Source organism: Ahaetulla prasina, chromosome 7, assembly GCF_028640845.1.
Source record: "Ahaetulla prasina isolate Xishuangbanna chromosome 7, ASM2864084v1, whole genome shotgun sequence".
Classification (NCBI taxonomy): Eukaryota; Metazoa; Chordata; class Lepidosauria; order Squamata; family Colubridae; genus Ahaetulla; species Ahaetulla prasina.
Window position 1 is genome coordinate 10,724,360 of NC_080545.1, and position 17,013 is coordinate 10,741,372.

At 45.0% G+C, this 17,013-nt stretch overlaps 1 protein-coding gene across 1 annotated transcript in view; it reads left to right on the forward strand.

The window, feature by feature from the left end:
• The window catches only part of FOXM1 (forkhead box M1), a 32,827-nt gene extending 16,764 nt beyond the window's left edge, over positions 1-16,063 (forward strand). The window contains exons 3-7 of the mRNA XM_058190529.1: positions 4,881-5,087; positions 5,880-6,008; positions 10,798-10,867; positions 12,701-12,870; positions 14,573-16,063. Of these exons, the coding sequence (XP_058046512.1) occupies positions 4,881-5,087; positions 5,880-6,008; positions 10,798-10,867; positions 12,701-12,870; positions 14,573-15,550 (1,554 nt within the window). The 3' untranslated portion in view covers positions 15,551-16,063. The remainder of the gene's footprint in view (positions 1-4,880; positions 5,088-5,879; positions 6,009-10,797; positions 10,868-12,700; positions 12,871-14,572) is intronic.
• Positions 16,064-17,013: the final 950 nt, after the last annotated feature.

Sequence of the window (17,013 nt, forward strand, 5' to 3'; positions counted from 1 at the left end):
GAATAGAATAGAACAGAACAGAATACAATACAATACAATACAATACAATACAATAAAAATATGGGATGGAATAGAATAGAATAGGAAATATGGGATAGAATAGAATAGAAAAGATGGGATGGAATAGTATAGAATAGAATAGAATAGAAAATATGGGATGGAATGGAATAGAATAGAATAGAAAATGTGGAATGGAATAGAAAAGAAAAGAAAAGAAAAGAAAAGAAAAAAGTAAGGGATGGAATAGAAGAGAAGAGAATATATAGGATGGGATGGGATGGAATAGAATAGAACAGAACAGAATAGAAGAATAGAATAGAATAGAATAGAATAGAATAGAATAGAATAGAAAATATGGAATAGAATAGAATAGGAAATATGGGATAGAATAGAATAGAAAAGATGGGATGGAATAGTATAGAATAGAATAGAATAGAATAGAAAATATGGGATGGAATGGAATAGAATAGAATAGAAAATATGGGATGGGATGGAATAGAATAGAATAGAAAATATGGAATAGAATAGAATAGAACAGAATAGAATAGAATTCTTTATTGGCCAAATGTGATTGAACACACAAGGAATTTATCTTGGTGCATATGTTTTCAGTGTACATAAAAGAAAAAATACATTCATCAAGAATCATAAGGTACAACACTTAATGATAGTCATGGGGTACAAATAATTAAATCCTACTAGGAAACAGTCAATATAGATCAGGGGTAGTCAACCTTTTTATACCTACCGCCCACTTTTGTATCTCTGTTAGTAGTAAAATTTTCTAACCGCCCACCAGTTCCACAGTAATGGTAATTTATAAAGTGTATCGTCTTTATAGCGTGCCTGTTGCGCATCGTGGATTGGGTTGTGTGGGGGCGCCGGCTATCAGCTCTGCTTGTCTGTTACAGCTGGGTGGTGTGGGGGGAGATGCGCGAGCTATTCTGGGACGAGGCTCTTTTGTTTGCGGTCGCACTATAGCGCCATTTAGTTCCACTTATGTAACGTGAACTAAACTTATGCGCGGGCGATACAAGTAGTATATTTTCAGAAATTTTAATTGTCATGGGGAATTTTATGAAAACCTAATGAAAATGTTTTTAAATAATGCTATGAAATTTTTTTTAAAAGTCAGTTAAATTTAAAAAAAGGGAAAGTGCTTCAGTATCGAACAAAACCCCTACCGCCCACCATGAAAGCTGGAACACCCACTAGTGGGCGGTAGGGACCAGGTTGACTACCACTGATATAGATCATAAGGATACAAGCAGCAAAGTTACAGTCACGCAGTCATAAATGGGAGGAGATGGGTGATGGGAACGATGAGAAGATTAATAGTAATAGTAGTGCAGACTTAGTGAATAGTTTGACAATGTTGAGGGAATTATTTGTTTAGCAGAATGATGGCGTTCAGGGAAAAAAACTGTTCTTGTGTCTAATTGCTCGTGTGTGCAGTGCTCTATAGCCTCATTTTGAGGGTAGGAGTTGAAACAATTTGTGCAGGATGAGGCGTCTGTAAATATTTTCACAGCCCTTCATGTCAAATATCAAAATTCAGCCAGGTTAGTAGATTACATGATAGCAGTCTTCCAGTATCTCAGGGGCTGCCACAAACAATAGGGAGTTAATCTATTCTCCGAAGCACCTGAGGGCAGGACAAGAAGCAATGGATGGAAACTAATCAAGGAGAGAAGCAACTTAGAACTAAGGAGAAATTTCCTGACAGTTAGAACAATTAATCAGTGGAACAACTTGCCTCCAGAAGTTGTGGCTGCTCCAACACTGGAAGTTTTTAAGAAGAGATTGAACAACCATTTGTCTGAACTGGTATAAGGTTTCCTGCCTGAGCAGGGGGTTGGACTAGAAGACCTCCAAGGTCCCTTCCAACTCTGTTATTCTATTCCATAAGTCGAGGACTACCTGTGTTTATACACTTAGGAATTTGCTTATGGAAACTCTGATGAAGATGGTCCTTGACTTGCAACCACTCGCTTAGTAGCCATTCAGAAATTACAACAGCTCTGAAAAAAGAGACTTACAACCATTTTTCCGCACTTATGATCACCGTAGTATCCCCATGATCTCCGGATCAAAATTCAAATGCTGGACAGCTCATATTTAATAGTGGGGAATGGAAGGATTTATATTCTTTGCAGACAGCTAGTCATTTAAATCCGTTTAGAGGGTCAGTTGAAGCACTTGGAGGTTTGTCTGTGCCCTCATGGTCACCTGAGTTCTTCAGACATTCTTCTAACTAAGCTAAACCAGCTACAGGTACCGGAACAGACTTGTAAGTGGATCACAAGCTTCCTAACAAACAGGAAGCAGCAGGTGAAGCTAAGCAAGTTCACATCAAATACCTGTACAATTAGCACAGGGGCCCCCCAAGGCTGTGTGCTCTCCCCACTTCTCTTCTCTCTCTATACCAATGACTGCATCTCCAACGATCCATCTGTTAAGCTACTGAAGTTCGCAGATGACACAACAGTGATTGGTCTCATTCGAGACAATGACGAATCCGCATATAGACGAGAGGTCAAACGACTAGCCTTGTGGTGCAACCAAAACAATCTGGAACTGAACACACTCAAAACCGTAGAAATGGTGGTAGACTTTAGGAGAAACCCTTCCATACTTCCACCTCTCACAATACTAGACAACACAGTATCAACAGTAGAAACCTTCAAATTTCTGGGTTCTATCATATCGCAAGATCTCAAATGGACAGCTAACATCAAAACATCATTAAAAAGGACAACAAAGAATGTTCTTTCTGCCAACTCAGTAAGCTCAAACTGCCCAAGGAGCTGCTGATCAAATTCTACAGAGGAATTATTGAGTCTGTCATTTGCACCTCTATAACTGTCTGGTTCGGTTCTGCAACCCAACAAGAAAAACACAGACTTCAGAGGATCATTAGAACTGCAGAAAAAAGAATTGCTACCAACCTGCCTTCCATTGAGGACCTGTATACTGCACGAATCAAGAAGAGGGCCGTGAAAATATTTACAGATCCCTCACATCCTGGACATAAACTGTTTCAACCCCTACCCTCAAAACGACGCTATAGAGCACTGCACACCAGAACAACTAGACACAAGAACAGTTTTTTCCCGAAGGCCATCACTCTGCTAAACAAATAATTCCATCAACACTGTCAGACTATTTACTGAATCTGCACTACTATTAATCTTCTCGTCCTTCCCATCACCAATCTCTTTCCACTTATGACTGTATGACTATAACTTGTTGCTGGCAATCCTTATGATTTATATTGATATATTGACCATCAATTGTGTTGTAAATGTTGTACCTTGATGAAGGTATCTTTTCTTTTATGTACACTGAGAGCATATGCACCAAGACAAATTCCTTGTGTGTCCAATCACACTTGGCCAATAAAAAATTCTATTCTATTCTATTCTATTCTATTCTATTCTATTCTATTCTATTCTATTCTATTCTATTCTATTGAGTTAGTGCTCCTGGTTCCTGTAGCCTGCATTTTTTCCCCTCTGGAAATCCATTCCCACTCCTGTGCCATTCAAAGGGTGTTCATCCCAAATTGTAGAGCTAAAAAGTCTGTAAAAATTCTTAGTCACACAAGGTCATGGTTGTTCCAAAGGTGCTTTTTTTCAGGAGGCAACTGGACTTCCTTTTTTTTTTCTTTTGAAGACGTTTCGCTTCTCATCCAAGAAGCTTCCTCAGCTCTGACAGGATAGTGGGGAATGGAAGGATTTATATTCTTTGCAGACAGCTGGTCATTTGCATTCCTTTAGAGCAGGGGTGTCAAACTCAATTTCATGGAGGGCCGCATCGGAGGGCCCGGGGGAGGGCACATGGCCATGGTGGCTGTGGCCAGCTCAACATCACTCAACATGTTGGGGGCACCTGTGGTGGCCATGGTAGGACTTCCCTGAGACCCTACCTTACTCATTATAACCTTCCTTCTTTTCTTCTCTTCTCTTCTACTCTACTCTACTCTACTCCACTCCACTCCACTCCATTCTTTTTCCTTCATTCTCCTTTCTTCTCCCTTCCCCTCTTTTCTTATTTTTCCTTCCTTGCTCTCTTCCCATCTTCCTTTCTTTGTCTTCCCTCCTTCCCTTTCTTCTTTCCTATCTCTTCTTGCATGCTCAAAGGCCTCCCACCGACCCGTACGCTCACACAGAGGGACTTCTCAGGGTGCCGTCCGCCAAGCAATGTCGGCTGGCGGCCCCCAGGGGAAGGGCCTTCTCTGTGGGGGCTCCCACACTCTGGAACGAGCTTCCCCCGGGTTTACGCCAAATACCTGACCTTCGGACTTTCCATCGCGAACTGAAGACACATCTTTTCATTCGCGCGGGGCTGGCTTGAATTGAATTTTATTAATTTTAAATTTTAAATTTTATTAATTAATTTTAAATGGGGTTTTTTAGTTTAGTATATTTTAAACTATCAGGCTAATTTTAAAATAAGTTTTTTAATCTGCTTTTTAAATTGTATATTGTATTATCTGTTTTATTTTTGCCTGTACACCGCCCTGAGTCCTTTGGGAGAAGGGCGATATAAAAATCAAATAAATAATAATAATAAAATAATAAAGGCAAAAGGGGAAGAAACATTTTTGTTTCGAGTTTGTTTTGCTAGCCCTCTGCCAGCGAGAACAGCGCTCACCTCCCCCATCGTGCCCAAAAAGGGTGTGTGTGGGGGGGATGACTCCGTTTTCTCTGGCAGAGGCATCGCGGGCTGGTCCTTTGCTGTTTCCAGGTGGGCCAGGATCTAAACACCCTGCGGGCCTGGATCCAGCTGGCGGGCCTTGAATTTGACACTACTGCTTGAGAGGATTTTCGTACGATGCCCTTCTTTCTTAATTTTTGACTTTCGCGCCCGTTTTCCAGTCTGAGGGAAGTAGTCCCACGGCCGCCACCGTCTCCTCTGCCTTATGGAAGGAATCTTTTTCCGAACGGCCCCCCTACTCTTACATGGCCATGATCCAGTTCGCCATCAACAGCACGGAGAAGAAGCGCATGATGCTGAAGGACATCTATGGCTGGATTGAGGATCACTTCCCCTATTTCAAGCATGTTGCCAAGCCAGGCTGGAAGGTAAAACATATTTTGACCTGTATAAGAACGGAAAAGACGATGGGGATTCTTATTAAAATATTACCGTGTTTCCCCGAAAATAAGACCCTCAGAGACCACCAAGGACCCCACATAGAATAGAATAGAATAGAATAGAATAGAATAGAATAGAATAGAATAGAATAGAATAGAATTTATTGGCCAAGTGTTATTGGACACACAAGGAATTTGTCTTCGGTGCATATGCTCTGTAAAGATACGTTCTGAAAAATACGATAGATGCTCTGAAAAGATACGTTCATCAAGGTACAACATTTACAACACAAATGGTGGTCATAGGGTACAATTTAACCCTTAATGATAGCAACAAAAAGTTACAGTGATACAGTTATAAGTGGAAAGAGATTGGTGATGGAAACGATGAGAAGATTAATAGTAGTGCAGATTCAGTAAATAGTTTGACAGTGTTGAGGGAATTATTTGTTTAGCAGAGCGATGGCGTTCAGGAAGAAACTGTTCTTGTGTCTAGTTGTTCTGGTGTGCAGTGCTCTGTAGCGTCGTTTTGATGGTAGGAGTTGAAACAGACATCCCTCCTCCTCCTCCTCCACCACCATCCTTCCTCAAACCCTATTCCCTTCTAGCACTGATGATGTTACCTAGTTTGGTAACGAGACGTCTGCAAGAAAGCAACCAAGCTCAGAGACCACCAAGTGTGGGAATAACAACGCTTTGACTTTACGTACTTCTTTTCCTCCTAACCTGGCTACCTGTTTTGTAACTGAAACCAATGAATGTTTTGTCTTTGCAATGCAGAACTCTGTCCGTCACAATCTTTCCCTTCATGACATGTTTGTTCGGGAGACATCTGCCAATGGGAAAATTGCATTCTGGACCATTCATCCTGAAGCAAACCGCTACCTAACGCTGGACCAGGTGTTCAAGGTAAGTACCAGGCAGGGAAAGAACCTTCCCAATACTTGTTTCCCCTTACTATTTTATCTTGGTGACATTTTACCTATCGTATTTTTCGGAGTATAAGGTGCTCCGGACTATAAGACGCACTTACATATTTTGGGGAGGAAAAGAAGAAGAAAAAAATCTGCCTCCCAGCAATTTGCCTCTTTGCAGGAAACAGCAAACAGCCTGTTTCAGTTTCAGCACAGCCTGATTAGCTCAAGAAAAAAAAAAGTCTGCCTTTGTTTCCCAGCAATCTGCCTCCTTGCAGCAAACAGCCTGCTTTAGTTTCATTTTCATTTTCAGCACAGCCTGATTAGCACAAGAAAAAAAAAGTCTGCCTCCCAGCAATTTGCCTCCTTGCAGCAAACAGTGGAGGCCCCTGCGGCAGTAGGCCATGGCAATCCCTGCAGCCTGAAACAGCTGAGGGTCGGGAGGCCGATCCAACTGACAATCAGCTGCTTCTGCTAATCAGGCTGTGCTGAAGCTGAAATGGGCTGTTTCTTCTTGCTGCTTGCTGCAAGGAGGCAAATTGCTGGGAAGCAGAGGCCAAAGGGTGGGGGCCAGTGGGTGGGCAGGGCTACATTCGGTGTATAAGAAATTTTCGCCCTCTTTGGGGGTGGGGGAAGTGCGTCTTATATTCTGAAAAATACGGTAAGTGAAAAGAGGGCATATTGACAGCCAGCAGCTGTTGGAGAGCAAGGGCAAGATTAATGTGGACGAAAGGCTTATTCGTAGATTATGTACAGGTAGTCCTTGACTTACAGCAGTTCGTTTAGTGACCGTTCGAAGTAACAACTCCGCTGAAGAGACCGACTTTATGACCGTTTTTCACACAACTCTTACAGCACCCCCCCCCCTCCAGTCACGTGATCCGAATCCAGACACTTGGCAAACATCTCACCTTTATTGCGTGAACCCCTTTTGCGAGAAGTGAAGTCAGTGGGGGGGAAGCCAGCTTCACTTAACAACCGTCGTAGGGCGCTCAAGTGAGTACAGCAGGCGAAGCGCGGAACCCGGTCTGACAAGGCAGCAGCTGTTCCAGGTTGCCATTTTGGCCTCTGCGCCTTGTATTTTCACCCACCGAAAGCTCAGTTTGAGAGGACGCACGGCGGGGCTACATTCGGTGTATGAGACATACCCAAATTTTCACCCACTTTTAAGTGGGGGGGAAAGCGTGTCTTATACTCCGAAAAACACGGTAGTCCATCTGGTTGTGCTTCCCGCCTGGATTACCTCACAAGAGTGACCGCTTCACCGAGAGTGCTTGTTTCCTTGCACCTTCTCCTGGAACAAGCAATCAGAATAGAATAGAATATAATTTTTATTGGCCAAGTGTGATTGGACACACAAGGAATTTGTCTGGGTGCATATGCTCTCAGTGTACATAAAAGAAAAGATACGTTCATCAAGGTACAACATTTACAACACAATTGAATAGAATAGAATAGAATAGAATAATGGATGAAGAATAGAATAGAATAGAATAGAATAGAATAGAATAGAATAGAATAGAATAGAATAGAATAGAATAGAATTTTTATTAGCCAAGTGTGATTGGACACACAAGGAATTTGTCTTGGTGCATATGCTCACAGTGTACATAAAAGAAAAGATACCTTCATCAAGGTACAACACTTACAACACTTAATGATGGTCATAGGGTACAAATTTAACACTTAATGATACAACACTGAATGATAATCATAGGGTACAAATAAGCAATCAAGAAACAATCAATATCAATATAAATCATAAGGATTACCAGCAACAAAGTTACAGTCATAAAGTCATAAGTGGAAAGAGATTGGTGATAGGAACGATGAGAAGATTAATAGTGCAGATTTAGTAAATAGTTTGACAGTGTTGAGGGAATTATTTTTAATTTAATTTATTAGGATTTAATTTAATTAATTTAATTTAATTTATTAGGATCCAACATCTCTCAACAACCCTCCTCACGAGGTCGTTATGGGAAAACGGGAGATATGTACATTGCCTTGATCCCCAAAGTAAAATGAAATTAATTTTTCTTTCTCTCTCTCTTTTTTTTTTACAATCATATCAAATCAGCTGTTGGATAAAATGAAATTAATTTTTAAGAATTATTTTTTAAAAAAATAAACCGGTCTGGACTAGTTCTCTAAAGCACGTAAGTCAGTGATGGTGAACTTTTTTGGCACACGCACAGAAACATGTGCGCTCATCGGGGCTGCGCTCCCGAAAAGCCAAACTTCTGGGTTCTAGCACACATGCGCACCTGATGATCAGCTGGCCAGCGCGCATGTGCACACCGGTTTTTTGGCACAGGACAGCTGATCATCGCGCATGCCAGAAACCCATAAGACAAAGAGGGAAGGCTGCATGTGCCATGCGACATGGCTTTGCATGTTACTTTGGGCACGCGTCCCATAGGTTCGCCATCAAGGACATAGGGGGAGCGTAAGATGTATTTTGAAACGATCAACCCGGTGGTCTTTTTATTTTATTGAGTTCCCTTCTAAGAATTCCCTTGGGAGTATGACTTGGGCAGAATTTCAAACACTTTGGAGAGAGAAAAAAAAAATCTATTTATAGCCTTAGTCGCCGTCCTTTAGCAAAATAAAAAAGTGCTATGTCTCGTAGCCATAGTCAAAGTGGCACGAAGGATCTTTGCCCTTCCCAAAATGAGGCTTCAGCATTATTTTAGGCCTGTCCAAATTTAATCTCTATGACAAGGTGAATTTGATGATGAGAGAAAAGGCTATTGGATAACAGACAGACCCTGCGCAGGAGACTGAGAGGAGACGAAGTTGTTTCAAGTAGTTTTAATCGTAAGAATGATGGCGAACAAGCCATCATTACAGGTATATATCTACCTATGACAGGAACCGGAAATACCTCACAGGAGCAGCTGAAGGCAGCTCCTCGAAAGTCAGGGAATACTTCTCAAACTAATCCTGCCAAGACTGCAGACATAACCCCTGTAACATCTTCCCTTTCTCATTAATACGACTATCACATTTTAAAACATTATAAAACCTTATTAACCTTATAAGCATTATATATATACATTAAAGCACTGTATTATTAAAGCAGAAAACATTGTGAAACATACAATGTTCCAATGCAAGCAACTGTATCATCTTCCCTTTTCATATTAACACAACTATCACATATTAAAACATTATAAAACATTGTGAAAGATGCAAAGTTCCTGTCGTGTCCCACTCCCACTCCGACGAATGAGTCAAGGAAGTCCGTAACAAACTTGGCAACGAAGCCTCTGCAGCTTGCCAAGTTCCTTTGAGGTTTATCAGGGCAGGCAGGAGTCCAAGCTGTGACTTCAGCGATAGAGTCCGATATCAACAAACTAGATAAGACTTTGCTTGACTCAAGGTTGGACTGCCAAAAGCAGGTCCTTTATATAGGCTGTGGGGTGTGGCTCCATGACTCAGCATTTATCCAGGCCTGCCCCACCCCTCCTGCTGGCGTCGCCTCTCAGATCTCCGGAAGCGAGGGTCCTCCTAATCTGAATTGTCTTCAGCTGGATCTGCTGTCAGGGAAAGGGAGGGGTCAGAGGGAGTAGGGCCAAGTAATTCCAGCACCTGGCTGGCTTCCTGCTCTGACGGCTGAGCCAAAGGAACACACGGTATATGAGTGAGGTTTATCGGACTTGTCCTTTCACTCCTGGAATCCTCTCCGGACATGGGGCCAGGGCCGGGGGCTGGAGGCATGACAGGCCATTCATCTTCATTATCAGACTCGGAATCTGATAAAAGGCTCGGTTGGAGACGGGAGGAGCCCGGCTGAGTAGAGGAGGGAGGACGAGTCACAACAGTTCCGATGCCAGCAACTGTGTCATCTTCCCTTCATATTAACACAACTATCACATATTAAAACATTATAAAACATTGTGAAAGATGCAAAGTTCCGATGCAAGCAATTGTATCATCTTCCCTTTTCATATTAACACAGCTGTCACATAATAAAACATTACAAAAGAGTTCAAATTGTGAAAGGGAACAATATCAACACTTTCTACAAATTGAGTGTCCGGTGGTCGCGAACATCAGCCGCTGCGAGAGACGTCTGGCCCTCTTGTGCCGACTGGTTCTCTTTGCACTATGGGCTTCTCCGAGCTCACTGGAACCCCTCTGGTTTTTCTCTTGACCATTCAGGGCGGCCAATCGTCCCTTCCGCTTTTCATTGGCCGAGATTCCGCAGTCCACCAACCAACCATCTTTCTCCTTCTGCCGGGTGGAAATTCACAGATCTGGTGTCTATGTTTCACGGTTGTTCCAATGGTTCCAATGGTGCTTTTTTTTTTTTCCCAAGAGGCCCCTGGACTTTCTTGCTTTTTTTCTTTTGAAGACATTTCGCTTCTCATCCAAGAAGCTTCCTCAGCTCTGACTGGATGGTGGGGAAGGGAAGGATTGATACCCCTTGCAGACAGACTCCGGTCCCCTGATCGTTTTTGTTGCACTTCTCTGCACTGTTTCCAGAGTCTCAACATCTTGTTTTATATCGTAGCGACCAAAACTGGATGCAATATTCTAAATGTGGTCTTACCAAAGGCATAATAAAGTAGTATTAACACTTCACGTGATCTTGATTCTCTATCCCTCTGTTTACGCAGCCTAGAACTGTGTTGGCTTTTTTGACAGCTGCTGCACACGGCTGGCTCATCGGAGTCCCCCCAGTCCTCTATCAAAATCCACTTGCTGCTTTACCTTCCATCAGTCCTGGGCCGTTGGATCCTAACTTTCCTTTTTTGTGTGTCTCAATCTTAATGCAGCAGCAGAAACGTCCAACTCTGGATCTGCAGAAGAACTTGAAAGTCACCAAAGTGGAGTCCCAGACTTCCCGTAAGTATGGGTTTGCGTCCGTGCAAAGCCCCTATTCCACGCTGATCTTTGGAGGAAGCAAATGGAAACCATTTGGCTGATAGGAAGAGCATCACTGTAATGGTACATAGCAGGGGTTGGCAACCTTACCACTCAAAGAGCCACAAAGGTCCTAACCGGAAGCCCCCTGTTCAATTCTGGAGCTGACCAGAAGTCCGGTTCCCCCACCACAGTCTCCTCCTAGCACAGCTTCTCTTTTTCCTTTACCAGTCCTAACCGAAAACCCTATCAATTGTGGAGCCGACTGGTGACAGGGAGCCACAGCAGAGGAAGGAAAGAGCCACATGCGGCTCCAGAGCTGTGGGTTGCCAACCCCTGGTATATAGGAATGACCTTGGGAAACGGCGGTGTTCTGTCTCCTTCCCCACTTCAGACCCACGAGCTGGCCTTCAGCCAGTGGATTCCCGGCTCTTATCAGTCCTGGCAGAGAAATCGCAGCTGTCTGAAGTTCAAACAAAGGACTCACATAGCAAGACTTTCAGCTCTTTTTGAAATGGTTCAGCTAAACTTTTGCTTCCTGTGGAGTGAGAGCAGTCCCAAAGCTCCTTATATATCCTGTGGGGTGGGGATCCTGCCCCACCCTTCCTTTTAATGACACTGCCTCTCTAATCTTCTGAACCGTGGGTCAAGCCAAGCTTGATTATTATTATCAGCTGGGTCTGAAGGCGTAGCCTGGGGAAGGGAGGAATCAGGGGATGACGGCCTCATTACGTCCTCCGACTGGCCTGGTTCTGGCTCCTGGAGCCGAGCCAAAGGAATTGGTGCTCCCGAGGTAAGCTTTACCGGCCCTTCCCCCTCACTCTCAGAGTCACTGTCAGGCATGGGGCCAGGTTCGGGGGCTGGAGTCACAACAGGCGGGCAGATTAGGAGAGATGCTACTAGGGAATGATAAGATAAGAGGGAGGGAACCTGCAACTGTATAACAGGCAGAGTAGGAAAAAAAATCAGTAAGATCCTCCCTAATTTAACACACAGAGACAGAAGATAATTTGTACTTTCAGACTTGTAAGGTTTTGTTGATGTCGTCTTACACTTTTAGCTCATCTGGTCCTATTTCCTGTGTGGTCCATTTGGGAAGGCTTACATCGGTTTTGGACTCCATTGTGGTCGTAAGTCGAGGATCACCTGTATGGTGGGATGTAGCAAGGATGTAACGATTCCAGGTGAGGGAGGGGCTGCATTCCGGAGACGTAAGAGGCAACTCAGTCCAGATATTATGTGTGAGAGAAAGAGGGTGAAGACCCCTCCTTCCTCATACAGGTAGTCCTTGACTTATGACCACAATTGAGCCCAAAATTTATGTTGCTAAGTGAGACATTTGTTAGTTTTGCCCCGTTTTTATGACCTTTCTTACCGCCGTTGTTAAATGAATCACCGCGGTTGTTAAATTAGTTAACACGGTTGCTAAGTGCACCTGGCTTTCCTTGTTGACTTTGCTTGTCAGAAGGTCGTAAAAGGGGATTACATGACCCCCCCAAGACTTCAAAGGTCATAAATATGAATCAGTGGCTGAATTTTGATCACATGACTTTGGGATCGCTGTGACAGCCGTAAGCGTGAAAAATGTTCACAAGTCACATTTTCGTTGTAACTTTGAAGAGTCACTATACGAGCTGTTGTAAGTTGAGGACTTCCTGTAAGCCACACAGCATATATGGTAGATGCAGATAGTAGAGTGTTTAGTCTGGCAAGATTCTGTCAACAGGTGAGGATACAATAAAGAACTCAGCTTGGAAGAGTCGCAATGTGTCGTTCTTGACTTTGGGCCTGACAATGAAGTTTTTCTTTCTTAAGGGCCGAGGATTAAGCCCTTGCTGCCACGGGTCAGTTCCTACTTGGTTCCGGTCCACTTCCCAGCGAGTGAGCCATTTCATCTTCAGTTGTCTTCAAGGTCAGCTCTGCCTGCAGGCCAGACTGCTTTGGGGACCACGCAGATCAACACAGGGGAGCGCCCTGCTCTGAAGGTCAGTCTCCCACGTCTCCTTGTTTTTCTCGGGGTACGTGTTTGCCTGGATCAGGGGTGTCAAACTCAAGGCCCACAGGCTGGATCCGGCCCACTGGGTGCTTAGATGTGTCCTGTGGGGCCACCCTGGAAACAACGATAAACCGGCTCGCGGTGCCTCTGCCAGAGAAAATGGAGCTTAAGAGGGCTGCTGCATGTGGCCCTCCCGAGCTCTGTTTTCTGCTGCGGCGGCCTCCTGCAGCCCTCTGCCACCGAAAACGGAGCTCTGAAAGGTTTCTTGTGGTAGAGGGCTGCAGGAGGGTCTCGCAGCCAAAAATGGAAACCGGGAGGACAATGGATCCCCCCAGCCCGGCCCAGGCCACCCACAGGTGACGTCAAACTGACCACACACACACACCCACACACACCATCCCCACTTCCCCTCCCCCCGAGGTCAAACACAACCCTGATGCGGCCGTCAATGAAATCGAGTTTGGCACCCCTGGTCAATACAGTTAATCCTCGACTTACAACCATTGTTTAGTTACAATGGCTCTGAAAATATTGGCTTTCAACCATTTTTCACATTTACGACTGTGGCAGCATCTCCATGATCCTGTGATCAAAATTCAGATGCCTGGCAATCGACTCGTATTTATTGCGGTCGCAGTGTTCTGGGGCACGTGGTCTCCTTTTGCGACCTTCTGACAAGCAGAGTCAACGGGGAAGCCAGGATTCACTTAAGAACCGGGCGTACTAACTTAACAACTGCAGTGATTCACTTAATAATTGCGGCAAGGGAGATTGTAGAACAGGGCAAAATTCACTTAACTGTCTCGCTTAGCAACATAAATATTGGGCTGAATTGTAGATGTAAGTTGAGGACTCCCTCTACAGGATCTCTGGCTGATGCATAAATTCCTTAGAAGTTGTTGGCAATCCCTCTCGGCTCAAAAAGCATCTCTAATGCCTGAATAAATGGAGGATAAGAACAACTGTCAAATTAAGACGGCAAAATAATTTTCCATGCCTATAAAATAACTGACTTCTATGAAAATGTGGGGACACGGTGGCTCAGTGGATAAGACACCGACCTTGTTGATTGAAAAGTCGGCAGTTCAGCAGTTCGACTCCCTAGTGTCGTGTAACGGGATGAGCTCCCTAGTGTTGTGTAACGGGATGAGCTCCCGTTACTTGTCCCAGCTTCTGCCAACCTAGCAGTTCGAAAGCAGGTAAAAAATGCAAATAGGAAAATAGGGGCCACCATGGGAAGGTAACAGCGTTCTGTGCGCCTTTGGCGTTGAGTCATGACGGCCACATGACCACGGAGACGTCTTCGGACAGCGCTGGCTCTTCAGCTTTGAAATGGAGATGAGCACCACCCCCTAGAGTTGGGAATGACTAGCACATATGTGCGAGGGGAACCTTTACCTATGAAAATGTGTCTAAAGCCACGGTGGCGCAGTGGTTAGAGTGCAGTACTGCAGGCTACTTCTGCTGGCTGCTGGCTGCCGTTCGAATCTCACCAGGCTGAAAGTTGACTCAGCCTTCCATCCTTCTGAGGTGGGTAAAATGAGGACCCAAATTGTCGAGGGCAATAGGCTGACTCTTTAAACCGCTTAGAGAGGGCTGGAAAGCACAATGAAGCGGTATATAAGTCTAAGTGCTGTTGCTATTGCTAAAAATGAAGAACATTGTCAGCTTTCCCATTGTTGGTTTTGCAGATCCTGCGCTCCAGCGAAGACCCAATCCTGTCGCCGCCTCCGAGTTCCATAAAGGAGGAAGACTATTGTGGCGAAGAGTCTTCTCCATTAACCCTCCAGCGCCCTCTTGAGGAAAGCAGCTGTACAGACAGCGGAAATCCATCGGCGGGAGTTCTGAGTGACAGTTTTCACTCCCAGGAGTGGGTCTCTTTTGTCCCAGTATGGCCTATAAAGGAGGAACCGGTGGGAGCCGGTGAGGAGCAGAACCTCTGTGTCCAAGCATCCCCCATAAAACAAAAGAGACAGGTTACAGGTTTCCGATCATCCCCCCAAAGCAAGCTGGTTATGAAGAGGCAAGAATTGGGCAGATCCAGAAGGAAACAGCACTTAGCCCTCTCTTCCTCAGAAGAACCTGTTCTCCTTCTGCCCCTCAGTGGTGGCCCAACTTCCTTCCCGCTGGGACATGGGCCTTCTATTCAGAAGGAAGCTCTAGGAACCCTTGTCTGTGGTCCAGAAGAAGGACCTCCAGTGACTTGCAGGTTGCCGATTGCTTCCACCCCAAACAAAACACCCGTAACCACCTCTACGCCCCTGCCACCTACTGACCAGTGGAGGTTGACCCCTACGGTCAATGAAAGCTGCCAAGTTGATTTCAGTTCTCCGCGATCTTCTCCCTTGCCGTTCCTGTCCTTCCAAGATCATTTAGACCTGGAGTTTGACGAGACCCCGCTGAGACAATCCTTGAGTGATTCTCCCCAGTGTCCACTTCTGAACGCAGAAATGGGTGTATTAGTGCCTGGGCTCTTGAACACTTCTTCTCCATCCAGCAAAGTGGCCTGTGAGTTTGCAGGGGACAATTCCCTCCTGGAAGACCTTGTCTTGGACAACATGCCCGAGAATTGGAGCAAACTCTCGCTAGACATCAGTTTTCCAGACCCCGAGAATGACAATCTGGAGACCGATCTGAGCTGGTCCCAGCTCCTTCCTCAGCTGAAATGACCCAACTGGGCTCGCCGAAAATAACCTCATCCGTCGCCGCACGTTCAGAAGACCCAGCCCTTGGCACTTCAGCAAATATGGCTCTTGATTAACTCGGAGGTCACCCATATGAATGATCAAGGAAGCCTTAACCATGAAGCTTGAAAGAAAGTCCCCCTCCTGTTTCCTGCAGCTATTTTTCTTTGTTCGATGATGGTTTTGGCAAATTTACAACACCTTGTAAGGGGTCAGGTCAGGTCGAAAGCTCCAGGGCTGTCAGTCGTTTTGGAGACGACTTTCTTCTTCCAAAGGAAAATTTCATCTGTGGAAAAGCGTCTGGGCTATACAAAGGCTATCTTACCTAGCCTTGAACCTTTTTTGATGCTTTTGGGGGGGGGGGGGATTGCTTGTTTTCTCCCCTGGCTTATTTTAATAATAGGAGCCTGATCTATACCAAGCTCATATCGCTGTCTGAAAAGGTCCAAGGCTGCCAGACAGTCAGAAAACAATAAATTATGGTGCCTCTTCATAGGGGTCCTGCCACGTATGTAGCCTAAAGCAGAGTTTGCTAACGTTTCTGGCTTTGTTGACCGGCTAGGGGAGGGAGGGAGAGGGGATGGTTCATGCAAGCCACCGGCAAGCGCGCACACGCAGCTCCATTTCCACGAGCACCATGCCACTCACACACATGGAGCATGCATACCGTGCTCGCACTGCTCGTGTAAAGATGCGCACATGTGTGCGTGCTTGCTGGCCGTTTCCACCACCCGGGTAGCAAACCCCTCATGGCCCACACAGGTTGGGGACCCCCTTGGCTTAAAACGTATCAAGAAAAATATTTTAAGGAGCCGTATTTGGTTGACAACTGAAGCGGGGATCGTTTATCCAGAAAATGCTGCATTTTAGGCCTAGATAGAACATCTTTTGCCTCTGCACGGTTCGCCAGCACTTAAAAGCCACGAAGCCGCTCCGCAGTTCTCGAGGGTCCTTCCTGCTGCCAGGAGCAGGGAGCTTGAAAGAAAAACCCAAAAGGCCGCTGCTCTGGTCCCAAAGATTGCTGAAAAGCTGATCTTCTCAGTTTGCGGGCAGAGCAAAAATATTTTTCCCATGGGGTCTTGGAGCTGGAAGAAGATTGAATTCCTTGATTGAATAGTTCCGGTTGCCTTGATAATCTCCACCAATTAAAACAGTGAAGCCAGGGGTCCAGATATAGAGCAAAAGGATGCTCTACGCTGGTAGACCAGGGGTGAAATGCTACCGGTTCAGGCGAACCAGTAGTAATAAAAATTACTAATTCAGGCAAACTGGTAGTTTAAAAAGCTACCGGTTCAGATGACCCGGTAGTTAAAAATACTGCCAGTTCGTCTGAACTGGTATTTCCAATGATCAGCTGTGCCGCACGATTTATGTTCTAAATTGCACGGCACAGCTGTTTCCCCCCCCTCACCTTAAGCCTCCTTTATCCACATGCACCATGCGTTTAG